The sequence below is a fragment of the Callorhinchus milii genome, unplaced genomic scaffold (assembly GCF_018977255.1).
Source record: "Callorhinchus milii isolate IMCB2004 unplaced genomic scaffold, IMCB_Cmil_1.0 Scaffold2, whole genome shotgun sequence".
NCBI lineage: Eukaryota > Metazoa > Chordata > Chondrichthyes > Chimaeriformes > Callorhinchidae > Callorhinchus > Callorhinchus milii.
Window position 1 is genome coordinate 72,819,879 of NW_024704743.1, and position 25,477 is coordinate 72,845,355.

The 25,477-nt window shown below is 41.4% G+C and overlaps 1 protein-coding gene across 1 annotated transcript in view; it reads right to left on the bottom strand.

Annotated features, from left to right (window-relative positions):
- cdk14 (cyclin-dependent kinase 14) overlaps window positions 1–25,477 on the bottom strand; it is a 266,289-nt gene that overhangs the window by 162,541 nt on the left and 78,271 nt on the right. The window contains exon 2 of the mRNA XM_007897534.2: window positions 10,164–10,409. Within this exon, the coding sequence (XP_007895725.1) occupies window positions 10,164–10,394 (231 nt within the window). The 5' untranslated portion in view covers window positions 10,395–10,409. The remainder of the gene's footprint in view (window positions 1–10,163; window positions 10,410–25,477) is intronic.

A 25,477-nucleotide genomic window follows, 5' to 3' on the forward strand; every position in this document is an offset into this window, starting at 1 on the left:
TCTGCAGACTAAGACACTCTAACATAAAGAGTTGAGGTTGACAATCCTAGTCAATGACTAGAAAAACAATAACGTTCTGAACGTGTCTGAAGTTAATACTACATAAAAATGAGAGATAATGAAATCATTGAAAACTAACAAATCGATTTTTCTTTAACAAAGAAAACAATTTTGAGGATCTATTTTTAGGTTAGATTTTTCATAAGTACACAAGACAGCATGACTGAGTCCAGAAAGATGTTTCACCAAAGCACAATCACTTCAGCCCTCTCATCGGGGCTCAAATGTGTTACAGACTTAAAGACAAAGGTCAACTTTCACCCTCTAATGGTGTTGAGACTCGCAAGTGAAACACATATTACTGAGCCCAAATCCAGTGCTCAAGGGTAATTCAGGAATAGCTACACATCTGGCAAGGGCAACACCACAAATGAGGTCAAGTTTGTCAGTTTGGTTTAATTGGTAGCAATATTGCCTCTGGGTCAAAAGGACATCCGTCTGATTCTGACCACCAAGACTCAAGCTTGTAATCTAGAGAGGTATTCTAGTGGTGTACTGAAAGAATGTAGCATTGTAAGAGGCCCTGGTCCTGCTGTCGAACAGTTAAACCAAAGTTTCATCTTCCTGTTCAATCAGTTTAGGTGAATGTTAAAGATCCCAATATACTATTTAAAAGAGGGAATTCCTGACTACTATTCATCCCTCATCCACATTCACCAAAAGGAACATAATTTTTAGTTATTTATTTTACTGCTATTTCTGGGATGTCGCTAGCACAGATTGGCTGATATCCTGCCTATATGGTTATATCACTTCAATATAATTAAACAAAGTAAAAGTTGTTGTACTCCTTAAAGCATCCCTTAATTTCCAGCGCCTTGGGATGTCCTCCAGACGTAAAAGGCGCTATACAAATGTAATTTTGTTGTTGTTGTTAACTTATTTAAGGGATGTATTAAGGAACACCAGAAGGTGACATCCCTTTCCAGGTAAGTGGTTCGCTCTTGTCAGGGTTGCTTGTGATCCTGAGGTGAGAGTGTTCTTATATAATAAATGTTAGGTCTACATTGTGTTGTAGGTTGTTTTTCTTGTTTAATATTGCTTTCCCAGTGGTGATCTGCCTTGGAGAGTTAAATACATGCTATTCTAGCCTGGAAAATGAACTTGCACTGCTTGGCTACATATATACACACACACACACACACACAGACTGACTTGCATATACATCTGGAGAACACAGCTGCTCTGTTTAGAGGATGAACTATCCTCCAAGGACAACTGATAATAATAATCCTTGCATTTGATATAGCGCCTTATCACATCTTCGAGACATCTCAAAGCGCTTTACTGTAAAGTTAATTGACTATATATTTTGTGGGTGAACCACGGCAGCCAACTGCATACAGTAGTCTCCCAGAAACAGTCATGGATTGCCCAGTGTTTCGCCCTGCCGGGAATTGAACCCGGATCTCGATCTTGGCGAAGCGAGTGCTCTAACCACTGAGCTGCAGGACTCCACAATGATATTCAAATGAACAGTCCAATTATTCCACATCTTCTGAATCTTTACTGTTTTACATAGAAATATTTGCTCCTAGACAGTGATCAGCCATAGATGGCAATCAGCCATCTAGATTCTGCGTCAGAAAGTTATTTCAAGTTCAGAAGGCTGTACATTCAAGTCCCAAATCAGGACTTTATCTTATAATCGAAGCTAAACATACCAGTGCACATACCAAGGGTGCACTGCATTATCGGAGGTGTTGTCCATTGGAGGAGATATTAGACTAAGACTCTGTCTGTCTATTGGATATTAAAGATCACAGTTGGATCATGATTGGTTGTGCATTCTCAATAAAAACAACAACATTACATCTGTATAGTGCCTTTCACGTCGGGAGGACATCCCAAGGCGATGGATAGACAAAGTTTCAGATGCGAGCTTGAGATGGGTCTTGAAGGAGGCAAGGGAGAAGGTGAGGCGGAGGGGCTGCGGGATGAAGTTCCAGAGAGTGGGGGCAGAGTGGCTGAAGGCCAATAGTGAGGCGGGGGACGTGAAGCAGGCCAGAGCTCTCTGAGCGGAGGGAGCGAGCAGAATGGTAGGTGTTTAGGAGGTCACAGAAGTAGGGGGGAGCAAGGCCATGGAGGGCTTTGAAGGTGAGGACCAGGGTCTTGACCTGTATCCTCTGTGTGATGGAAAGCCAGTGGAGTAGGGAGAGGATGGGGGTGATAGGGTCATGGAGCCTGGTGCGGGAGAGGACATGGGCTGCAGAGTTCTGGATGATCTGCAGCCTGTGGAGGGAGGAGTTGGGGAGGCCGACAAGCAATGAGTTTGCACAGTTGAGCCTCAATGTAAAGAAAGCATGTACGAGGGTCTTGGCTGCCTGCGATGTGAGACAGTGGCGGAGCCGGGCGACGTTGCGGAGGTGAGGGAAGGCAGAGTGGGTCATGGCGCAGATGTGGGGTAGAAACAATAGTTGAGGGTCAAACAAGACCCCAGGGTTCTGGACTGGCTTAGTAAGGTGGAGTGTGCAACCGTGGATGGTGATTCTGTCAGCGCCTGAGGTGAGGAGGTGCTGACAGGAACCAATCAGGAGAGCCTCGGTCTTGTTGACGTTCAACTGAAGAAAGTTAGCTCTCATCCAGGACTCGATGTCTGATAGACATTTTGGAGTCAACGGTTGAGGCAGAGTTGGGTGTCATCCGCATACATGTGGAAGTTGATCCTATGTCTGCGGATGATGTCACCAAGAGGGAGCATATAGATATTGAAGAGGAGGGGACCAAGGAATGCTACACAAAACACTACGGGGGCAAGAGGAGAAACCATTTGTGGAGGAGAAGTGGAGTCAGTGTGAGAGGTACGATCTGAAGTATTCATGGATATAGCCGTGAAGGTTGAGAGGAGAGGAGAGGCGGTGGATGTGAATAAATCAATAAATGGAAATAAACTTGGGATTTCTGTGTTATATTGTGAGGGTAAAGAAATATAGGGATATGTAATCATTATTACCAAATACTGTACTTCAAAACTTTCACTGCCACCATTTATATTGATTCAACTGAGTATTAGTCCCAGGGATTCCTTACATTTTACTTAGTTTTATGGCAGGCTCTCATTATGAGCTTGACTCTTTGAGTCTTGTTTTTTCTTTGTTGTTCTCATATGCTATCAGCACATAGAACTGTTAATTCCAGCATTAAAGGATTTTTTAAAAACATGCTGTCAGAAGAAACGATCTTTAGGCATAAGTCATTATCCTTTTGGCACAATGTACAATACAAAGAAATTTGTACACAGCATTCAATGTCATTTTTCTACCATTCCTGTGAATCACAGCTTCAAAGTGAACCTCAATTGAAAATTACAACATAATATGAGTTTGACCCAATAGTTGCCTTCAGAACAGTCTGGTTCTCATGCATTTTGCATCACCACAAATCAGTTTTACTGTTACAACATTGGAAACTTCAACAAAAATCAGTGCCTTGCTCCAGCCAGTGAGTGCTCAACACAAAGTCATGAGGTTTTCTCTAGAAGTCAATGACAAATGCAAAAAGGAAACATTAAATAAGAATCAAAAGTAGATAAGCTTTCTTCAAAATAAGTAAGACTTATTGTGTGTAATTCTTCAGCAGTTCTTAGTATTGCAATAAGCGTCAAGGCTTTTAATTTTGTACTGGGAAGTGGTGTAGGGCAATGGAATTTTAATTAATAAATTTCCGATCGGTCATATAAACTGGAGTCACTAAAAGCAGACTGGCAGGTTTTCATTAAATTAAATGGACTGATGCATCATTCAACATTACAATGTTCAGTTCATACCAAAAACTCTTCAATATTATAGAACCTCAGACATGTCTATAATTCCAGAATGGACCTAACCTTTAAATGTCACATACAATGAATGACACAATAATAATGTAAGGCAATTAAACTGCTCAAAGCAACACGTTTTTAAAGACAATAAATGTAGAAACAAAAAAATGCAGTACATTATAGAAAACCAAGTACACCACTGTACAATACTGTGAAAGCATAGTTGTAAGATAGTCAGAAAATGATCCCTAAGAGGCTAACACCCTGGCCACCACCGAGCCTTCTCCTGAGCTGTTCATCGGTGGGAGTCACCACATCTAAGTTTCCTTTACCAATACTCACATCTACCTGGGGTCCCTATTCTGTGCAAATGAATATTGAGAACCAGTGAAACTTAACTTTCTCTACTCATTTGTACTCAAATGTGCAGTAACATTGCTTTGCTCTTAATTACCTCTTATTCTGTATACAGTAATTCCCCATTAGATCACACAATTTGCACATAAAATAATGTGTTAAAAATGTGTGTGACATGACAAAGGTCCCAAGCACTTAAACAGTCAAGCCTTCACTCAAACTCCAGTAAAATTATTAATTACAGTCATACCACTTTACAATAAATCCTGTGAAGCATTTTGAGACATCTGAACAACATGATGAGGCCCAATATTAAATTAAGGATATTATTATTATTATTAGCACAATTACTGTGCCATTAATTCTTCTACCTAACTCAAATTCCAAAGATTCGCTCAGGCTGGTACAACAAAGTTGCTCTGCTTATAAGAGCCACTGATTAAAAAACACAAATGAATCTAAGCTTCCACGCCTATGGTCATCTTCCCCCTTATCTCTCTTCACTCTCACCCCTCACAAATAAAGCCCCCAGCTCGGGTGCAAACCCTTAACTGTCCAATGCCTTGGTACATCCTCCAGAGGTGAACGGTGCTCTGTAAATATAATTATTTGTTGTTGTTGTAAGCCTGTAAAGAAGATACAAGGGGGAGAGACTGTGAAGGTGGATATGAATACTTTTGGGGCATTATACAAGCCTAGGCTAGATACTGTATTTAGCTTTTCCCATGTAGCCCAATTGTATTCATTCTGTCAGGAACTTCCTTGTATCTCAACAATGTTAAGAGATTTTATTTTGAAACTGACATAGTTGAAGCCAGACCTCAGAGATTATGTTTTGGATGTAATTTACAACCACAAAGGAAGGAAATAAATTCACTGATGTTTGAATCCAGAATTGGAACAGACAGCAAGGGAGAAAGTATATATATATATTTTTAAACTAAGAAATATTGGTGAACATCCAAGCCCTACAAAGTGGGACAGAAAATAAAATAAGTCAGAGATGAGTACTTTGGGGACATCAAAGTTTAAAAGGGGTTCAAAAGCCTCAACATATTAGGAGGAAAGGAAGATTGAGGTCAAGGAATGATTTCCAGTCTTGAGGAAGTGGGAAATACTGAGTTTAAGAGTAGGATTCTTGCTTTGCAATGCTTAAAAACATTTAAAATAAAGGTACATTTAATATGTGTTGCTAACTTCAGAACCATTTCTCACAGTAATGGAGAGCCAAAGTTGCACAGTAAGATAATTTATCATTAAGAATTCCTTTGGGCCCTGTTAAGTAAACTAGAACAACAGATCATACACGGATGAACCCACAATCAACAAAGACCCACAACACGATGAGCACCAAATACAATTACAAATGGGAATTGATCCAAATTGGCAGAAAAAATAAATTTAACACTGCCAAAATTCAGAAGACCCTTCAAGAAAAATACTGACTCTCATGCTCTAAAGGATTTTACCAATTCTGTGCATGTGAAATATTATACTATTGGTAAGGAGTCAAAAGTTTACTTTATCTGCATGTTTAAACCTCTGGTATCTATTACTAGAAGAGAATAATTACATCTTCTTTATTGTTAAAGATATTCAGTTTCTTTAATGCGCAATTAACCTGCCTCATTCCTGACGAATGAAATTGTCATTCATTGTTAACCATTATATCAACCCTTTCTCGCTACAATTTTTCATTCCCACAAACAACCATTTTACAGATGGATATTAGACATGATATGATTTCAAGACTGATTCATGTTTTTGCTTTGATTGCCATATTTAGAACCAGCAGAAAAGTTCAATGAGGCAATATCAATAGGATACAAGTTTCAGAGAATAATTCTGCTCAGATAAATTTCCCAGGTGCCACGCATCTATATTCGATCCAACTTCCATTAAACCTATCCTTAATAGGTTCTCCCATTCAGGGATTATTTCTCTGCTTTTTAATTCAAAGCAGGTATTAAAATTCATATATTTTGTACCTGCTGCATGTCACTTTAGGTGTCCAACCTGGCTCAGCTCATATTACTCTTGCCTGTGTTAATATTCTATAACAGTTCTGGGGGATGTTTTGTAAATGTGCTGTCCTCCAGAGGAGACATTTAACCTAGTCTGCTTATTTAGCAATAAAAATCTCACCACCCACCATGGGATTTGTACTGTGTATAAATTAGCTACCACCTTCGCTTCCAAAATACACAGTCTATACATTTTACATTAGTAAACCTTATGAAGCACTTTAAGATGTCCTCCCAACATGAAAGACAGTAAATCAAATGGAAGGATTGTTATTATAAAAAGAAAAAAAGGAAAAATAAAGAACATCTCTAGGTATTCTGGACAACAATCCACCAATCAATTGATCATTCACTAATTTAATAATGTCCAAAGTGCCTTTTGTGCCATTTTGCTGCAAAATCAGTCACTGCACCTGACAATAATTACTGTAAAACACTTCAACATGATAAGGTGCTTATAAAAATGGAAGCAATGCAATGTTTTAAATATTCCAATACCATTTTTTCATTTTTATGTGCATCACGTGTGTCACAAGTATTTATCATTTTTATATATCATTAACTTTATTCCAAGCCATTATTCAAAAATAAGAGAACCTAATAAACATTCATTTTTATTAATTTATCATGTAAACATCCACAACCTCGGCAGTGTATCGTTCTTGTAATTGCACTTTAGAAATATTTAGAAAGCAAACATTCTGACATTCCAACTGCAAATATACCGTGCAAAGCAATTTATCACGTATCCTTAAACGTGCAATCGCAAACAATCTGATAAATTCTTTAAACGCCACTTCACTTTCTCAGTTGCTTCAGTAAGCCACTTTGTATGATGTTTTTTGCTCTCTTGTGTAAATCGGCTTTGATGCTCTCTGTTGGTGCTTTTCTATGTAGCTGTGCTCAGCTGTTATCAGTCCATAAGCAATGCCTTGAGTTCCTCTTTACACGGCATGTCCAGTGGCTGCAGCAGATCAGAGCATCAAAGGTAAATTTGTTCTCATAAGAGTTTTGAAACACTCTGCATTGCCTTGGTTCTGAATAAGTACAAGATTAGTATAGTGGGTAAATCCTTTGGTAGTCTTTGAGATGCTTTAATGTTCTTGATGTTGCTGATGTAATAGTACTCAGTGCTCTCTGCATTGTCGTTTTCAATGAGGCAGAAAGGGTTTAAAGTAAATGGGTTCACAATTCCAAAACCGATATTTCCACTGAGCTGCCCCAACCTACTCAGCTCCACTCAACATTGCATGAAATACTGGAGGGTAGATTCAATTTATGATAATAATCCTTGCATTTGATATAGCGTCTTATGTCACAAAGCTCTGCACAAAATATACTGCAAATTGAATTGTCTGTATATTTTGTGGACGAAATGCAGCAGCCAATTTCGCATTACAGGGTCCCACAAACAGTCGTGGATTGAGTGACCAAATTATTATTATTATTTTTTGAAGGGATTGTTACCCCGGAAAAGCAATCCGCCAATCGACTAACAGACGGATTTGGAATTGCTACTAAGTAAACAGCGGCGTGTGGAGTAAGGAAACTTGCCTAAAGATTTGTCCTGTCGTGAAACGAACCCAGGTCCTCTCGCTTGCAAGACGAGTGCTCTAACCACTGAGCTACAGGACTCCACATTTTAGGCTTCTCAGCGTGAGCATTTAACTTTGCAACATGCTCTGAACTTCTGGGTATCCTGTGCACTCCTTAGGTATGTTTCAAGCATGTGAGGTTTAACATACCCAGCTTTAATTAAAAAAGCCAGCTTCACGTGCAACTTCAGGGTCATCAGATTGCTGATGACATCACTTTCTGATCGTCACATGCTTGAATAATATGTGCAGAAAGTGTTATTCCTGGTTTGCTGCACGTGCATCATGCACAAAAAGTGATACAGTAAATCTACATGCATTAAGTCTTCTCTTTATAAACAGTACAATAGCCTCCATTCAGTGTCCTATCAAAATCACTTAGATTTCTTCGCCCTGTTATGATCTCCTAACTCATAACGCTGCTCCCTTATCCTCCAATCCTCCCGCACTAACCTGCTGCATTGAATTGCAGGAAATTATGTCCTGACCCGTCGGCTGCATTGAATCGCGGGAAACGCATTGATATGTCGACGCAGGCGCAGAAGAACTTCAGTTTGCACATGCGGAGTGGATGGGGTCCATAGGGCAACCGCGTTATAACCAAATTTATGCTATAAAGAAATACAATGTACCACATTATATAATGTCCAGTAGCTCATCGTGTAAGAGGTAGGATCTCAGAACTTCTTTCTGTGTTTTTGGCGACTGCTGACGCTGGTTTATTTTGCCCTGCACTCGACAATTAAAGAGTTGACTCTGGAACCAGAACCTGTTTGCCACCTGGTTCTTAGTGCAAAAAGGGGCTGATAAAGTACAAATAGTGGCACTTAACATCCAAACCATGAGGTTCAACGGCACGGGCAATTCGCCCAAAAATGACAGGACGATAATACAGAATTAGCCTCCTGCAGCACTTTGTGCACCTGCCATGAATTGGTCATCACTTGCTTCATACTGAATGTACTCCTGGCGCATCGATTATTCTGATTTAATATTTTCCACACTACCATTCAGTACCATTTTAAAGCTTCAGAATAGCTCAGCAGGAATACATCACCCCTGTCTAAATGCAGAACAAATAATTTCCGCACATGAAAATATAACTTGTTTGCCCTATTGTAGCACTAAAGATTAAGAGTCTGACTGCTCAAGTGAGAAGGTTAATTGCAGTTATGAATAAGGAAAGTAATTGATCAAGGCATTCATTTGTCACTTTTTGAAGAATGGGATCTTATTAGCTGTGTTTTGTTTCTCCACAACACAATGAATGAGATCATAAAGTATTTCTGTCCATTTACTGCACTGCTGTAATCACCCTTGTGTAATAGTGAGCCTGCTCCAACCAATATTAATCACATCCGTGAAATTAATTAATGTAACACAGTTAATCTCCTTTGTTTCCAACAGGCCAGGCAAATCATTCAGCTGATTTTCAGCCTCTATACTACCTTCAGGCTGCAAATTACATGGATATTTTGAACATTAATTTTCACAGTAAGTTAAAATTCACCACTAGACATAGGGTGCATGCTTACAGAGAAACAAAAGCAGACCAATGCTTCTAAATGAAAGTGATAAAAGCTATTGAATTTTTGGTGTTTTGCACTTTGAAGTAGTACCCAGTCAAAAAGGTAAGTTTTTTGGTAGAATTTAATGTCAGCCAGAGAGAGGCTGAGATGGAGCAGTGGTCGACGGAGGGGGTGACAGAGTGTAGTAGCTGATGATGGGGTGGAGAGGGTGGGGCACGTGCAAAAGAAATAGGCCTGAGTGAGCCAAGCAGAGTGGGGAGCTCAAACAGAGAGGTGCTAGGGCGAGGGTAAGGACCTTGAAGTTGATCAGTGGGGAACTGGTTGAGCTTGACAAGGACTGGGGTGATTGACATGTAGAGTTTGGTGCCGGTGAGAATGTGGATGGCGGAGAGGGAGGGAGAGAGGGAAGGAAAGAAGGAATGAAGGGCTGAGGATCTAACCAAATTTCAAGGTTTTGCATTGGCTTGATGAGGTTAGTAGAGGGACCTGGGAGGAATCACATTAACATCTGGATTACGTTTAGTGACATATAGTAGGTGACAAATCCCTGGAGTACTAGAAGAAAACTCTCCCACCCACACTCACCCAGCATGACACCTTTCTCAATGGTCAAATCAAGAAACTGACCATGCATTAGACCTCCACCTCACTGATCTGTTAAACAGGATTTACTCTGAATTTTGCTCGATTTTTTAAAATGAGAAATATTCATGTTTGAACAGAAATGTATTTATTGTTGGAATGCAAAGATATTTATTTGCAAACCATACCTCCGAAGGTCAAGACTTTCAATTGGCTATCAGCTTCAGAGTCCAAACAATAAAAGACAAGTACTTACTGAACTAGGGCTGGAATGTCGCCTCAATTTTGGGGACTCTTTGCCAGCCGATGAGCTCTTGAAGTTAATGCACGCATTGTTCTCAGAATGGACTCTCTTTACTTGACTCACTGGTTTCTCAAATGGATCGAAACTGCTCTGCGTTCTTTGAACTCTGACTTTCTTGTCCTCGGGAATGGTGTCCAGGGGTTTGATAACTGAATCCACGACCTGAGAGTTCCGTGTAGACATCTTTGCGACGCATATCTGCAGAAAGAACACAATGCTTTCAGCGTGTGCAACTACGCCTGCACTATCTTTCTAGGTTTAATTAGCTTTATTTGTACTTACTGTCCAGTCCATCATGAAACAGAGGATCAGTGGCTGACTTTGAAACAATCAACTGTTATCAACACTCTGTAACTGCTAAAACTTTTAACACTCTTCTCATGAGTCCCGGTCAGTGTAAAATCATTATAAATTATATAATAGGCTACTGGTGTGCAACTGGTTTCCATTACTCGTTTGGAATGCTGATCTAAATCATGCTTTAATGAGCCAAGACCTACTGTGTCGGTATTACAACCAAATAGAGAACATGGACCAAAGCTCCAAGTCTCTTTGAATAAGAAGGATTCCAGTTTCAATTGTTAATATTTAAAAATGCTGTTAAACCATGCATAATTCAAGCAGTTTGGTGGATCAACTGCAACAGGTAATGTAACATTCAGCTATTCAGGTTATGCAGCTCCGCTGATTTGATGACCAGAAAACATCTACAATACAATGTTGATCTCACCCGATAAGAACGACATCCTAAATTAATTACTGCTGCTACCCAGAATTGTTTTGCTTTTTCAATATAACTATTGGGTTAGTAATCTCATTAAAACAGTTATTAATTACAGACACAATGAGTGACCCGAAGTGCTGCAGCAAAAAACTTGTCCGAGATTCATCACTGAGATAAGAATTCTGTTCCATGTTACCTTAATTTTAAGCCAATGGTTTCAAGGCTAAGACCAAAAGATTTTCAGCTTTTGAGAAGTCATGAAATGTCAACAGGACACTGCCTTGAGGAGGAGAATCAAACTGGAGTCAGCTACTCTTGCCCCCCTCCCCCACCCCCCCACTCAATTGGTAGTCATAGACAGAGAACATTGACATTTTGCCCACAAATATATAGTCAATTCACTTTACAGTATATTCTGTGAAGCGCTTTGAAACGTCTTGAAGATGTGAAAAGCGCTATATCAAATCCAAGGATTATTATTATTATTGTTTAAAACACACTTGTTGCCAATCCTCTTGGTTCAGGACGGACCAGGGAAGAAGATGCACAAATATATTTAAAAATTAACCTGACATTCATAATTCCATAACCTCTGAGATGTTGTCAGATTTAGTTTGTTGCAGATGACAATTTAATTGCCAGTATGATTTTCCAACTGACTTGCAGCAGTGACAGTAATTCTCTCAGAACTTGAATGTTCTTTGTGATATATTCTAGAACCATAGAAATTTACAGCACAGAAGAAGGCCATTTAGCTTTTGTGTGTGCTGAGGGTGGTGGTGAAAGAAAACTCAGCCTTCTTGCCTAAGCTGGCTTCTATTTAATAAAATAATCTTTGCATTTGACATGGTGCCTTATCACATTGTCAAGACATCTCAAAGTGTTTCACAGGAATTTACTATGAAATGTACTGACACTTTTAGAAGTGAATTTGTAAGCAAGCGATTTACATTGATTCTGTTGATATGCTCACTCTCCCTTTTCAACCTTACATAGAATATACAGCACAGAAACAGGCCATTCGACCCAACTGGTCTATGCCGGTGTTTATGCTCCACATGAGCCTCCTCCTGCCCTTCCTCAACTAAGCCTTTGAGCAGAGCCTTTAATCCTTTCTCCCTCATGTACTTATCTAGCTTCCCCTTAAATGCATCTGTGCTATTTACCTCAACTACTCCTTGTGGTAGTAAGTTCCACATTCCCAACACTCTCCGGGTAAACACGTTTCTTCTGACTTCCCCATTTGATTTAACAGTGACTATTTTATATTGATGGCCCCTGGTTTTGGTCTCCCCCATAAGTGGAAACATCTTCTCTATGTCTATGCTATCAAACCTTTTCAGAATTTGGAAGACCTCTATTAGGTCGCCCTTCTCTTTCCAAGAGGAGAGTCCAAGCCTTTCCTGATAGGTATAACTTTGCAGTTCTGGTATCATCCTCCAATACGTTATCTTTCTTTCCTCTTCCAAAATTCCCTGCTATTTTCTAGGCTTTCTCCACCACTCCTAAATGAGGTTACCCATGCAGGACTCTGGTTCCATGGGTGCCAACAGCTTCCCAGTAGCTCAGCCAAGTTATTGTTTATTCTTTTTTGCGTCTGTCAGAATCCCATCTCCATACTTAAAAGCATCCAAAACAGAGAGTTCCATATATGCCAACAACATACATTTTTCCACGTTCTACTTATGTGGGCAGCGATAACTGTAATGAATCCACTGCTTCACTGGCTAAATTCAATGGACTCAGTACAGATCATGTGCACCAACCCTGGGATATTCCTGGCAAGCCTATTTCATTGTCACTGTTACTGTAAAGATTGATGGTTCAGGAGGCTCCCTTTCCTGTAATGTTGATATAATGACTCAGTTGTACTCCAGGCATTATACTTAACTGTTGCCTGCAGTCGAGTAGTGCAAGGCACAGCCTGATTGATATTGCCATCACGTAATTGTACTCTTGTTGAGCAGCCAAATCAAAGTGGAACTCTGCGCGTATATCTGTGCAGTCAGTTGCAAGTAAACTCTTTCAAAATAATGTCCGAAAATTTTGATTTTAATGAACTGTTTCGTCCCTTATGGTCATTATTAAATCTGAAGGACAGAGCAACAGACACTCTCAAACTTGCTGAGCTTTAAATTCTGACACTTATGAAATTTATCTTGGATCAGTTGAGGTTCAGTACAGTCAGTATAAAGTATAGTGCAGCATAGCACTGCACTATCTCTTCTGGGTGATCTCAAGTTTCTTCTCTAAACCCACATCAGGCTGCTAAAACTGCATTGCATTGCAGAGTCTGTACCAGTTCAACACAAAACTCAGTCTGAACCAATACAGCATAGCTTGCCCACAAGGATCATTCATGAGTAACTACTGAGGCTGCAAAACAAGAGATCATGCTTGTGGTTCACTTGAAGTTGACATTCATAGTTTACTGTTGGACTGGATCCGAAAGCACCTCAGGATAACTGTCCCATTGCTCTCATTTCACAGTAACTGTGAGTTTCCAGAGCTCTGAATTGATGGTGAATAAAGATGTCCCTTTGCACGACACTAGTACTGTGTATTTTTTTTACTGGCCATCTCCTGTGAGAGGTGGCTGGAATCACAGTTGCACTGGATCAAGACTGCACATAGTGACTGCACATCATTTAGTTCTGCACACTGTTTGACAGTGGTGGCCAATTAGATCTGATTTTCACTCCTGGAGGACCAAATAAATGTTCAATCCCCACTTTTCCACAATAATTGTCACCTAATGTGTAAATGGCACAACACTTAAATAGATCAATATTTAAAGCATGAGCTTCCTGGTAATACAAACTACAGTACTCCCATTGGGAAACATCTGGTACTTGGTGGTGGTGGTACACTTGCTGCACAGCCACTGAAATATCCAGCACTTAAACAGCGGCCTGCTTCATGTCCCCTGTCCTAACTGTCCCACGATTGGTGAGAGAGATTTTATTCTTTCTGTCTTCTCTCTCTAGAATTTCATTTCAGAGATAATCTGACTTCAACTTTTCGCACTCCACTTTTCAACCATGCTTTCAGTTATCTTCTCGCCCCCACCCCGTCCCCTGTATGTGCTATGCAACCTGTAATTTACACCATTTTTACACCATGATCAAAAGAAACGTGTAAAATAACTTGATCCAAATGTTTGGATCAATTCCTCCCATTTATTCAGGTTAAACATTACTCTAAATTTGCCCTGCCCACATTAATTTTACACCAAAGAAGCGTAGATGCTATTTCATTTATATTTGGCCAGCCAGGTGTGCAACATACAGACAACTCCCTTGCTCTGCTTGAGTCTCCAATCCCAGCCATAGAGAGATCTACAAAAGTAGAGCTTTGAATGCCAGTTCAGGAGAGTGCACCCTTTACTCCCTTTAGAAGAAAAATAGGGCACAAGTTGATGGATGAAAAGGGAAATTTCAGGGCAGACACTTGGAAGCATTTCTTTAGGCAGAGGGTAATTAATGACTGTAATGAGCAAGTGGGCGTTGAGACCAGAATAATGGACTGGAGGACAGTCAGATGGGTATTCCAGAAGGAGATCAAATGAAGGAGAATTCTTAATCCAAACCTTTCATGATCCTCCAATAACATACTGTTTCCCAAGCAGAATCTTATCCAACTCTTTCTGAAAAGAGTTAAAAGTATCATTGTTTTTGTTGAGAGTGCATGTGAAGTTCTCCAATAGATGAAGAGAGATGGTCAGCCTTGTGAGTATGATCCCCTCATTAGAACTGGAGAAAGATGAGTACTATGAAATGACAAACACCACAACATTGAATCACTCTCTCTCTCTGAGATGCTGGCCTGCTGCATATCTTCAGCATTCAGAAGTTTTTCTTGTATATCTATATAATTCAACAGACTCCTATTTGTGTGGTACTAAAGCCAAAAAAATCCGTAAAGTCTTAGTCTTATCATCTTAAAACTTACAAATCCTTTGGCTCTATTCAAAAAGATAGGAAATTTCTCCTGATACGATTGGTCATTCGTTTAGTGGCTGTTTGGGGGATTATTGTTTATTGGACATTGCTGAATGCAAATTGGCTGCCACATTTGCCTACAAAATACAGTCACTGCAGTTTACAGTAAATCCTGTGAATTGCTTTGAGAGGTCTTCCCAACATGAAAGACATGATATCAATTGTTAGGATTATAATTTAAGATTGTGCAAATATAGTTTTGAGAATTGAGGAAAAACAGCTTTCAAATCGAGGATGAATTTAATAACCTTTCATAATTGTACACAGTCTTAACTTTAAGACAGTCATTCATCTTAATGCTACGTCTGATTAATTTAGAGTCTGTGCTTTTCACAACTGATGTGGAAACATTATGTTGGTAGACTTCTGGGGCTGGAATGAAGGAAATGTAGAGCAAGATTCACACTGATATTACTCGCTCTGCAAAAAAAAAGTTAAGTTTTAAAAAAAACACACAGAAGTCCAAATTTAAAAATATCCCAACACAAATGCATTGCTTCACCCAAACTCAGTTTAAAACAAAACATGTGCAGGACGGGATATATTTTTTAATGCAGGGGGAAGAGTTATTTTGTTTTAAGAATTGATGCTCTCCCTACTTTTGTTTCACACGGTTCCTTTGACTTGGTTTCCTTTTCCTCTCAGAGAGAATGGTTAGAACTATTTGGGTCATTGACATCTGCACTGCCACCTTTAGTGCTTTCTCAAACAAGAGTAAAAGCATTTGAGGTCACAATATACTTAGGTATAAGCAGCCCGATGGTTATCAGTAAGACTTTGCCGCATCCTAATCAATGTGACTGATGCAGTACTGTGACAGTGCTACAATGTGATAATGCTCAGCAAGCCTCTTTCCCTGTGTTTTTGGTAGTAACATAATTCCTCAATTCCTTGCAATAACACCCCCGCTGTGCTCAAGTACCTCAGTAAGAAATATCCTAGTCAGGCTCAGGCTGTAAAATAACCAGCTATAAAATTTCTAATCGCTAATCGCATGTGCCTTTTCTGGGTCAGTGACAGGAAGTCAGTTTACAGCCTCCCATTCAGCTGCCTGCAGTGTCTAAATCAAGCATTATTTTCTTTGACAGCTTTTAACTAGAATCCTTTGAAAAAATATTTATAAGGCAATTATTCAGCCATCTCATCACATCTTTGAGAAGTCTCAAAGCGCTTCCATAGGGTTTTTACTGTGAAGTGTAGTGACTATTTGTAGTCAAATGCGATAGCCAATTTTCACATTGCAATGCGCCACAAACAGCCATAAAGGGAATGATTAATTTTATCAGTCCATTTGATCTCATCCTTCCAGAATACCCTACCTTCCTCCTATTACAACATCAAGCTGTTTCTTAAATCAATCACAATGTTTACCATTCTTTGTGGTAAAATCCAGTTATTAATTACCTTCTAAGTTAAGAAATATTTCCTGATGCTGGTCCTGAAATTGCCCTTTCAACCCAAAATCTGTCACCTTGTGTTCTACCATGTCAGCACATCCAAAAGCATTATTATAATAATAATCCTTGCATTTGATATGGCACCTTATCACGTCTACTAGACGTCTAAAAATGCTTCACAGAATATCCGGTAGTGAATTGACTGTATATTTTGTGGGTGAAAAGCGGCAGGCAATTGCACACAGCAATATCCAACAAACATTCATGGATTGAGTGACTAAATTATTATTAATTTTTAAGGGATTATTACCCCCAGAAAAGCAATCCGCAAATTGACTAACAACCGGTTCCTACTTACTGCTAGGTATACAGAGGGTGTTGAAGAAGGAAACTTGCCTAATGTGTTTCCCTGCTTGGAATCAAACCGTCTCAAGCAAGGTCCTCTCGCTTACGAGGCAAGTGCTCTAACCACTAAGCTACAGGTCTCCACGATTATTCTTAATTTGTTTCTCAATCCCATTTAAAGTTGGGAGGGAGACTCTGTAAGTCCACCAATGTTGACTCAGCCATATAGACTAGAATGTTAAATGCTCAAATTCTGGTCTGTGCTGAATTAGCTGATCTCATTCAATAAAGGACTACAATTGGCTTCAGCACCAGATTAGAGAAGGGAAAATTTCAGTCAGTGTTCCACTCCCTGATCACTGTCCAAAGGCTCCTGCTGGACAATGTTGGTTTGTTGATGTCAGATGAAGACAGGATCAGCCTAGGCTGTTCTTCCTCTTGCAAATGAATAGAGTGCCAACACTCAATGCCAAGTCTTACAAATGAACAGGGAGTGGCCTGAAAGCAACTGGTACTCAGGAAACCTCACCCCAGAAAGAATCAAACACTTTCAGGAGAGAACAACTGAGGAGAAACGTTTCAGAGAAAAAGGTGTGTGAAACAATTATCCTTTATAAAAATTTCCTTCATAAAAAAGCTTGGGTTCTTCTACACACAAATCAAAGGGAGAGTGACAGATGCCTGAGAGAAAGTTACTTATAACCAGCAGTATGCTACTCACTAGAAATAAGGAACAAGGAGTACAATTGATATAATAAACTGGGAGAGTGTTGACCAGTTTGGCAAAAGAATCAGCAGCCTGAGATTAGATTGCTGCTTTAAAACACACCCTAGCTGTCAAGAGTTTAGAAGATATGTGCAGTGTTCATGCATTTATGCCCATATGGTAGGGCAGGGAGAATTCAGATAATAGTCTTTCTGTCCTAGCAGCAGCTGACAGTCAGGCAGTTTGTTCCCTGCTCTTATTAATGACTGAAACCTATTTCCAGGAAGGGTTCTTGAGGCCAGAATATTGAATTCATTTAAAAAGCAGCTGGATGCTGTGATGGGAGGAAGGTAGGTTGGGTGTTCTAGAGGGTTGAGAACAGATGGGCCAAAGGGCCTTTCTTCATCCAAATCAATCTTGTAATAATGTGTGTCAATGTTTATGGAAGGCACTAACTATAATATTTCCCCCTCCCACTTCTAAAGTTCAGGCTACCAGCCAGCTCTGAAGTGCTTTGAGAGGTTTCCCCCACTCCTATGTGGAAGTTGCTATATTAATATAAATTGTTGTAACATGAGTGGTTCAGGTTTAATGAGGTATAATTTGCAGTTCATTACAGTAGTTATTACAAATGTTTTCATTGCACAACCAAATGGTTGCATTTCCCCAATGCCTCACAGCTCTGCAGTAAAATATTACAATGGTGGCCCTGTCTCCTTCGCTGCAATCAGTGAGGCACCTTTATAACGTAAATTGGAAGGATCCTTCTTTAATGCAAACACCCAGTTGTGGGTATGCAAGAGAAAATTGGGAAGTTACTGAGAGGTCCAAGAAAAAAAGATCAGATCCTTAGGCTGCAAACAACACAAAAGAAAATAAACGAGTTGCCACAAGAAACCAGAAATTTGTACAGTAAATCATCTTTGCCTAAATTCTCTGCTTATTTTTTAATACAAGGTCACAGCACATCAAGTATGTTAATATGAGTAATGCAAAAGGATACTATATACAATCTGTATTTGTGTTTTATGTTAACATATCATTAGTTGAAGTGCACTGGGGTGGTAGGAGGGTGGCTGTCAATATGCAGTTGACAGTAATGGCAATGTTGCAAATCCCACAGCTTATTAGAGGTCTTTCTGCCCCATTCTAAGTCAATTGGGGCTAGGATAATAGTAGTTGTCATGTGATTTTGAAACGCCCCATTTCTTATATTATCTAATAGATATTTTGTACAACAACTGCATTTGATTTAGACACCACGTACTGTAAAATAAAAAGCTGTAAACCAAGTTTCTTGACAGTGACAGATCTGCCGGATCCAGTCTTCCTCCTATGGATAAGAAATCAGTTTTACAACTTGTCATTTTGTAGTTGGCAATGTTTAAATTAGTGTTAGATACATCTCAGCAGGGATCTGCAGGCAGTGATGGCTATAGTGAATAGAATGGCCAGGATTTTAACTACATATGGTTTCAATCCCTGTAGTTATACTGTGGGAAAATGACATGATATCCATGATGAGGTAGAAATGCCCCTGTTAACCTTTCCTCCCTATAAGATCCAGTACTGAGTTGTAACGTTCCACCAAAAAGCACCATCAACAGCTTTCACCAATTAAGGGCCAATGAGCAGATCTCAAGTCAAATCCATCAAGGCTTAATATGTTGCATTTATTAACAGGATTTCAGCATAAGAAACCACCCACATGTCTGTTTATGCACATGTCCAATGTGGTGATGGAGAAGAGCTGCAATATGGGAAAAAAAATTATGTACAAATTACTCAAGTGGGACTGAACCTGTACAGGACTAGAGAGAAAGAATGAGAGGGACCACATACCTGATATTCTCACTGGGACGACTCCCAATTTGTGTGGATATCAGACTCTTGTATTACCTTATGAAAAATATGGTAAAGATCATGTATTTTTATAGCACTTAATATTGTTGAAAGGTCTCGAAGCACTTCACAGGAATTACTGTCGAGTGCAGTGGCTATTTGTAGTCAAATGTAGCAGCCACTATGCACACAGTACAGTGCCATTATAAATATCATTAATTACATCACACCATCTCATGGAAACTCCATTCGAAAAGTAGATTGCATCAAAGAGGAATTCCTAAGGGGAAAGGAGGGAGTGGCTTGATGTTTCTTTTTATGGAATTCATTAGCAATCACTGCATATTAGACCCAGTTGTCCAGTTCCCCATTGCCCTGCGGGGGTTTAAAATGCAGTGATTTATAAACTAGAGCTACCAAACAATCACCATATGTGCTTGAGAGTAAATGAGAACTAAAAGTCAAAGGGTTATTTTCCCTCAATGATATAAAGTGGAGGGAAATTTCATCTATTTGGTCAATTTCTGATCGAAAGATAGGCAAGTTTACAATGGAGATGCAATATTACAATGAATGTGAAGAGACAAAACCTTGAGTGATAAAACGCACATTAGGTGCTAATTTAGTGAATGAAAACACTTAGCTTGTATTCAAGAGCTCCAGGTTCCAGTCCGCCAAGATGTGCAACCTTCAAACCTTACAAGGCTGATAAAACAAACACTGCTAATATGGAAGGTATTCGAGCTAGGGTTCCAAGCATAGCACTGGCAGTATAATGATGGAAATATTACAAATATTGCTCCAGGCTCACTGCCAAGAAAATAGCTGAGCACCATTTGTGACAGTATGTTAAAATGCTAGGAGATGATATCTCACTGGGAATTTGCCTTGTATTAATTGGAAAATACAACAACAAATTCCATTTGTAAAGCGCCTTTTACGTTGGGAGGACGTCCCGAGATGTTGGACAGACAGAGTTACAGACCCGAGCTTGAGATGGGTCTTGAAGGAGGCAAGGGAGGGGACGAGATGGAGGGACTGCGGGATGAAGTTCCAGAGGGTGGGGCAGAGTGGCGGAAGACCCCAGTAGTGGGGCAAGCAGGGCGGGGGACATGAAGCAGGCCGGAGCCCACTGAGTGGAGGGAGCGAACAGGATGGTAGGGGGTTAGGAGGTTGGAGTGGTAGGGAGGAGCAAGACCCTGGAGGGCTTTGAAGGTGAGGACTAGGATCTTGAACTGTATCCTCTGTGTGATGGGAAGCCGGTGGAGTGGGGCAAGGATTGGGGTGATAGGGTCGCGGAGCTTAGTGCGGAAGAGGACACAGACTGCAGAGTTCTGGATGATCTGCAGGCTGTGGAGGGAGGAGTTGGGGAGGCCGACAAGCAATGAGTTTGCATAGTCGAGCCTCAACGTAAATCATAGAATCAAAGAATCGTACAGCACAAAACGAGGCCATTCGGCCCATCTAGTCTGTGCCTGCTCTTTGAATAGAGCAATGTAATGTCAATCCCACTCCCCAGCCCTTTCCCCGTAACCCTGCAAACCCGTCCTCCTCAAATACCTGTCCACCGCGTTTTTAAAAGCAGTTATCGAATTGGCCCGACCATCCTTTCAGGCAATGCATTCCAGATTCGAACAACTTGCTGCATGAAAAAATTTCTTCTCACCTCCCCTCTGCTTCTTTCAGATACTATTTTGAATCAATTCCAGGCAGGGCGAAACCTTGGGCAAGTTTCCTTACTCCACACGCCTAATAATAATCCCTCCAAAACTAAAAATAATAACAATTGGTCATTTTTAATCTACGACTGTTTGTGGGACATTGCTGTGCGCAATTGGCTGCCGCATTCGCCCACAAATATACAGTCAATTCACTTTGCAGTATATTCTGTGAAGCGCTTTGGGACGTCCTCCCGACGTGAAAAGCGCTATATCAAATGCAAGGATTATTATTATTATTATGTTGCCTCCCCTCATTCTTTCTACCAAAATGCATTACCTCACATTTCTCCACATTGAAATTCATCTACTGTGTGTTTGCCCATTTTACCATTCTGTCTATGTCTTCCTGCAGTTGGCTACTATGCTTCTCACTGTTTACCATCCTACCTAACTTTGTGTCAAAAAGCATGTATGTAAAGAAAGCATGTATGAGGCGGACTGCAGTTTGAGACAGTGTCGGAGCCGGGCGATGTTGCGGAGGTGGACGAAGGCAGAGTGGGTCATAGCGTAGATGAGAGGCGCTGACGGGAGCCAATTAGGAGATTGACCCTCTGGTTGACGTTCAACTGAAGAAAGTTAACTCTCGTCCAGGACTTGATGTCTGACAGACGTTCTGTCAGCACAGCAGTGGTCCTGAGTCAAGGGTGGAGGCAGAGAGGTCGAGTTGGGTGTCATCTACATACATGTGAAAGTTGACCCCATGTCTGCGGATGATGTCACCAAACGTAAGCATATAGATAGTGAAGAGGAGGGGACCAAGGACAGATCCCTGAGGAACACCGCACAAGGCGGTCCGGGAGTTAGAGGAGAAGCCATTTGAGGAGATGAAGTGCAGGCCGTGTAAGAGATACGATCTGAACCAATCAAGGACAGCACCGTGGAGTCTGAGGTGAGAGAAGAGGCGGTGGACGAGGATAGAATGGTCGACGGAGTTGAAAGTAGAAGAGAGATCAAGGAGGATGAGGAGGCAGAGGGAGCCCTGGTCACAGATGGACAGAATGTCAAATGTCACTTTGACCAGGTCTGTTTCTGTGCCGTGGGCAGCACGGAAACCCGATTGGAGGGGTTCGTGAAGAGAGTGGCGGTAGAGGAAGAAATGAAGCTGAGCAGCAGCAACTCATTTCATGACCTTGGAGAGGAAGGGGAGGTTGGAGATGGGACAATAGTTAGGGAGTAGAGAAGGGTCCAGGGAGGGTTTTTAAGGATAGGAGTGATGACAGCGGTTTTTAATGGGGTGGGAACAGTACCAGAGGACAGGGAGAGGTTTACGATGTCAGTGAGTAGAGGGACAAGGAGGTGGAGCTGGGAGGTAAGGAGGGGTCGAGGGAGCAGGTGGTGGGTTTCATGCGGGTTATGTTGGTGATGAGAGAGGAGGGGGAGACGGGATCGAAGGTGTGAAGGGTGGGTAGGGGGTGGGGTGGGAGGAGGAGATGGGGAGGGGGTAGCAGTGGCAGAGGCAGCTGAGCAGATTCCCTCGACGTTGGATTCGAGGAAGACCAGTATTGCCCTCACAGTTGGCATTTGAGGTGAGGATGGGTGAGGCGTGAGAGGGTGGGCGGAGGAGCCGGTTCATGATGGAGAAGAGGAGCCTGGGTTGTCCTTAGTCTCCAAGCTTGTCTTGGAGTAGAACGATGGTATTGCAGAATGCGGAGCGGTAGGATTTGACGTGGTCCAGCCAAATCTGCCGATGGAGAGTTAGGTTTGATTTTAGGCCAGGTGCGCTCAGCAGAACACACCTGGGCTTTAAGGGAGTGGAGGTAGCTGATGTACCAAGGTGATTTGCATGAGCAGGAGATGGTTCGGGAAGAGAGGGGAACGAGAGAATTGAGAGTGGAGGAGAGGGAGCTGTGGAGAATGGTGACTGAAGAGGATAGGTCATTGCGGGAGGCCGCCCAGAGGGGAAGGAGTTCAGATGACTCCAAGGCAGCCAAGAGGGAGAGTGGGGAGGAGATATTTTTCCAGGGTGGGTATGAGATGGAGGTGGGTTGGGTGACAGGGGATAGGCCGAGCGGGGACCGGGAGATGAGAGCCACACCGCCACCATAGTTGTGGGGTATGGTGGAATGTGTAGCCAGGTGGTGTGGCCTCTGCCAAGGGGAATGTGTTGCCTGGAGTGATCCAGGTTTCAGTGAGGGCGAGAATGTCGATATGTTCATTGACGATGAGATTTTGGATGGTGAGTATTTTATTGGAGAGGGAATGGACATTTTGTAGGCTGATGGGGAGGGGCAGTTGGTGGTGGAAAATGGGGGGGTACTGGCAGGGAGGGTGGGGATGTGGATCAGGGAGGAGAGGTTGGCCCCCATGGTTGAGGACTGGTGAGCCTTGCGGCAAGAGAAGAGAATAGGGCAGTCAGAGTGGCTGCTATTAGACAGCCAGCAGCGACTCCCACGGTGGGCCTGACGGAGGATTCGCAGACTGGAGCAGAGGGAGGAGGGACGGTTGAGCAGAGATAGGAGACGGGGAGGGCGGTGGGAGAGGAGGATCTAGAGGGAGGAAGTGAGGGTAAAGGACAAGGGCATTATGGGGAAGCAGTTTGGGTCAGTGGCGGCAGCCAAAATGCACACGCCGAGACTAAAAGCAAGCGGCGGGGGGTGGGGGTCAGCGAGGCATGGTTAACCCACTGATGAGAGTCATCATGGGGAGAGGGGACAGTGTTATACTCCAGTCAGAGGTTGAGTAAACTAACCTGACTGTAATATTACTGCACAAAATATGCAGCTCCGCACTTTTATTACCATTTCAACAATTGATAGGCCCAGGTACCTGGATGATTATAACCATTTTTAGACAATTATAGATCAAACTTTCTCTCTCCATCAGTAACAGATAATACAGGCAAATGTTGTTATAATGCAGTCACTTGGTAGAAGGTCTCAATGACTTTGCAGGGTACCTTTAAGTGAGTAAAAATGTCCGTCTTCAGGGTCACTGATGGAAGTGGCACTAATATCACTTTCTGTGCATTACACATGCACTTTATGCACAGGAAGTTCTTTCATACCTTTCTTAGCAGTGTTTCCAGTCCGCAGACCACATGTGCGCCAAGCAGGAAGTGATATTAGCACTTCTTGTGGATTGTGCACATCACATGAGGTGACCTGACTACCCAACAACCGAGAAGTCAGCCTCTTTTTTTTGGAGCAGGAAGCTGACTAGTCAAAGCTGGAAGTCAAGTCTACCACACCTCTGGTTAGCATAGGTCCACAGTAGGTAATCATGGTGGTGTTATATTGAAGAGCATTATAATGGGGTTTCGCTGTATCAGTTAGTCTTCCCAGAAGGTAAAAATATTTCACAAGCCAATAACCCTCGTAAATAAACAAACTTTATAAATCTGTAATACTCTCTCCCCTATCATTCAAGTAGCACCAGATAATATCATAATATAGACAAAGGAAAGGGGTTTCAATCCACCTCACTAGTTCTCTCCCATATCATGCACAACCTTACTTATTATAATAATAAATAATAATAATCCTTGCATTTGATATAGCGCCTTATCACGTCTTCGAGGCGTCTCAATACGCATCACAGAATATACTGTCAAGTGAATTGACTGTATTTTGTGGGCAAAACGCGGCAACCAATTGCGTACAGAAATGTTGCTAGATCCCAGACTCAACAGCAACTACTTTACATTTATATAGCGTCTTTCACATCGGGAGGACATCTCACCCAAGCTGGGGGCAGTTGTGTGGTCAAAAATAAAGGTCTTAAGGTGACCTACAAAGATGTGAGGGAGGCAGGGAGTCAGTCAGTCAGGTAGAGGGATGGAGTTCCAGAGACGGAGGCAGATTGGCTGAAAGCTCAGTCCACCGATGGTGCGGCAGGTCAGATGGGGGACACAAAACAGGTTTTGGCTTAGCAGATGGAGAGCCGGGAGGTAGGTTTGCAGGAGATCAGGGAGGTAGAAAGACGTAAGGCCATCAATTAAACACAAGTACAAGGATCTTGAATTTGAGTCCAGCTCTTTTTCAAACAAATTAATTGCAATAGGTGGTTGGGTGAAAATCTCCACTACCAACTCTTCAGTGCTAGGCTGTGTGTATTAAACACCTTGATACTTTTCTTCTGAATTGACTCCCTTTTTTCTGTTTCATCCCTACTTACTTCCAAAAGCACACATGACTAAGCAGAGACATCCATTTAGATCTAAGGCCACTTATTTTGTTATACTGTCGTCTGTTCCCCTTGATGCCTGGACTATACTTGATGCCAGCCTTTTATATTCTGATATTTACTGTTTAGTACCTTTGAGAATGTTCTCAGCCAATTCACTCTTATCAGGAATAATCTGTTTACAGCTTGGGATCTGTCATTTTCAAAATCTAAAACACATTTTAGTTAGACTTCTGGCTGCCTTTGAAAATATCACTGATGACAGGTTGTGAGATGGTAAAAGTTGCTGTTCAAGGTGAAGGAGAAAATAGAAGAGGCATAAAAAAGAGGAATTAATATCATAAAGGCAAGACCCAGAGAGGTTAGGGGGTAAAGAATACAATCTGTACATTTGTTAATATTAGAAAC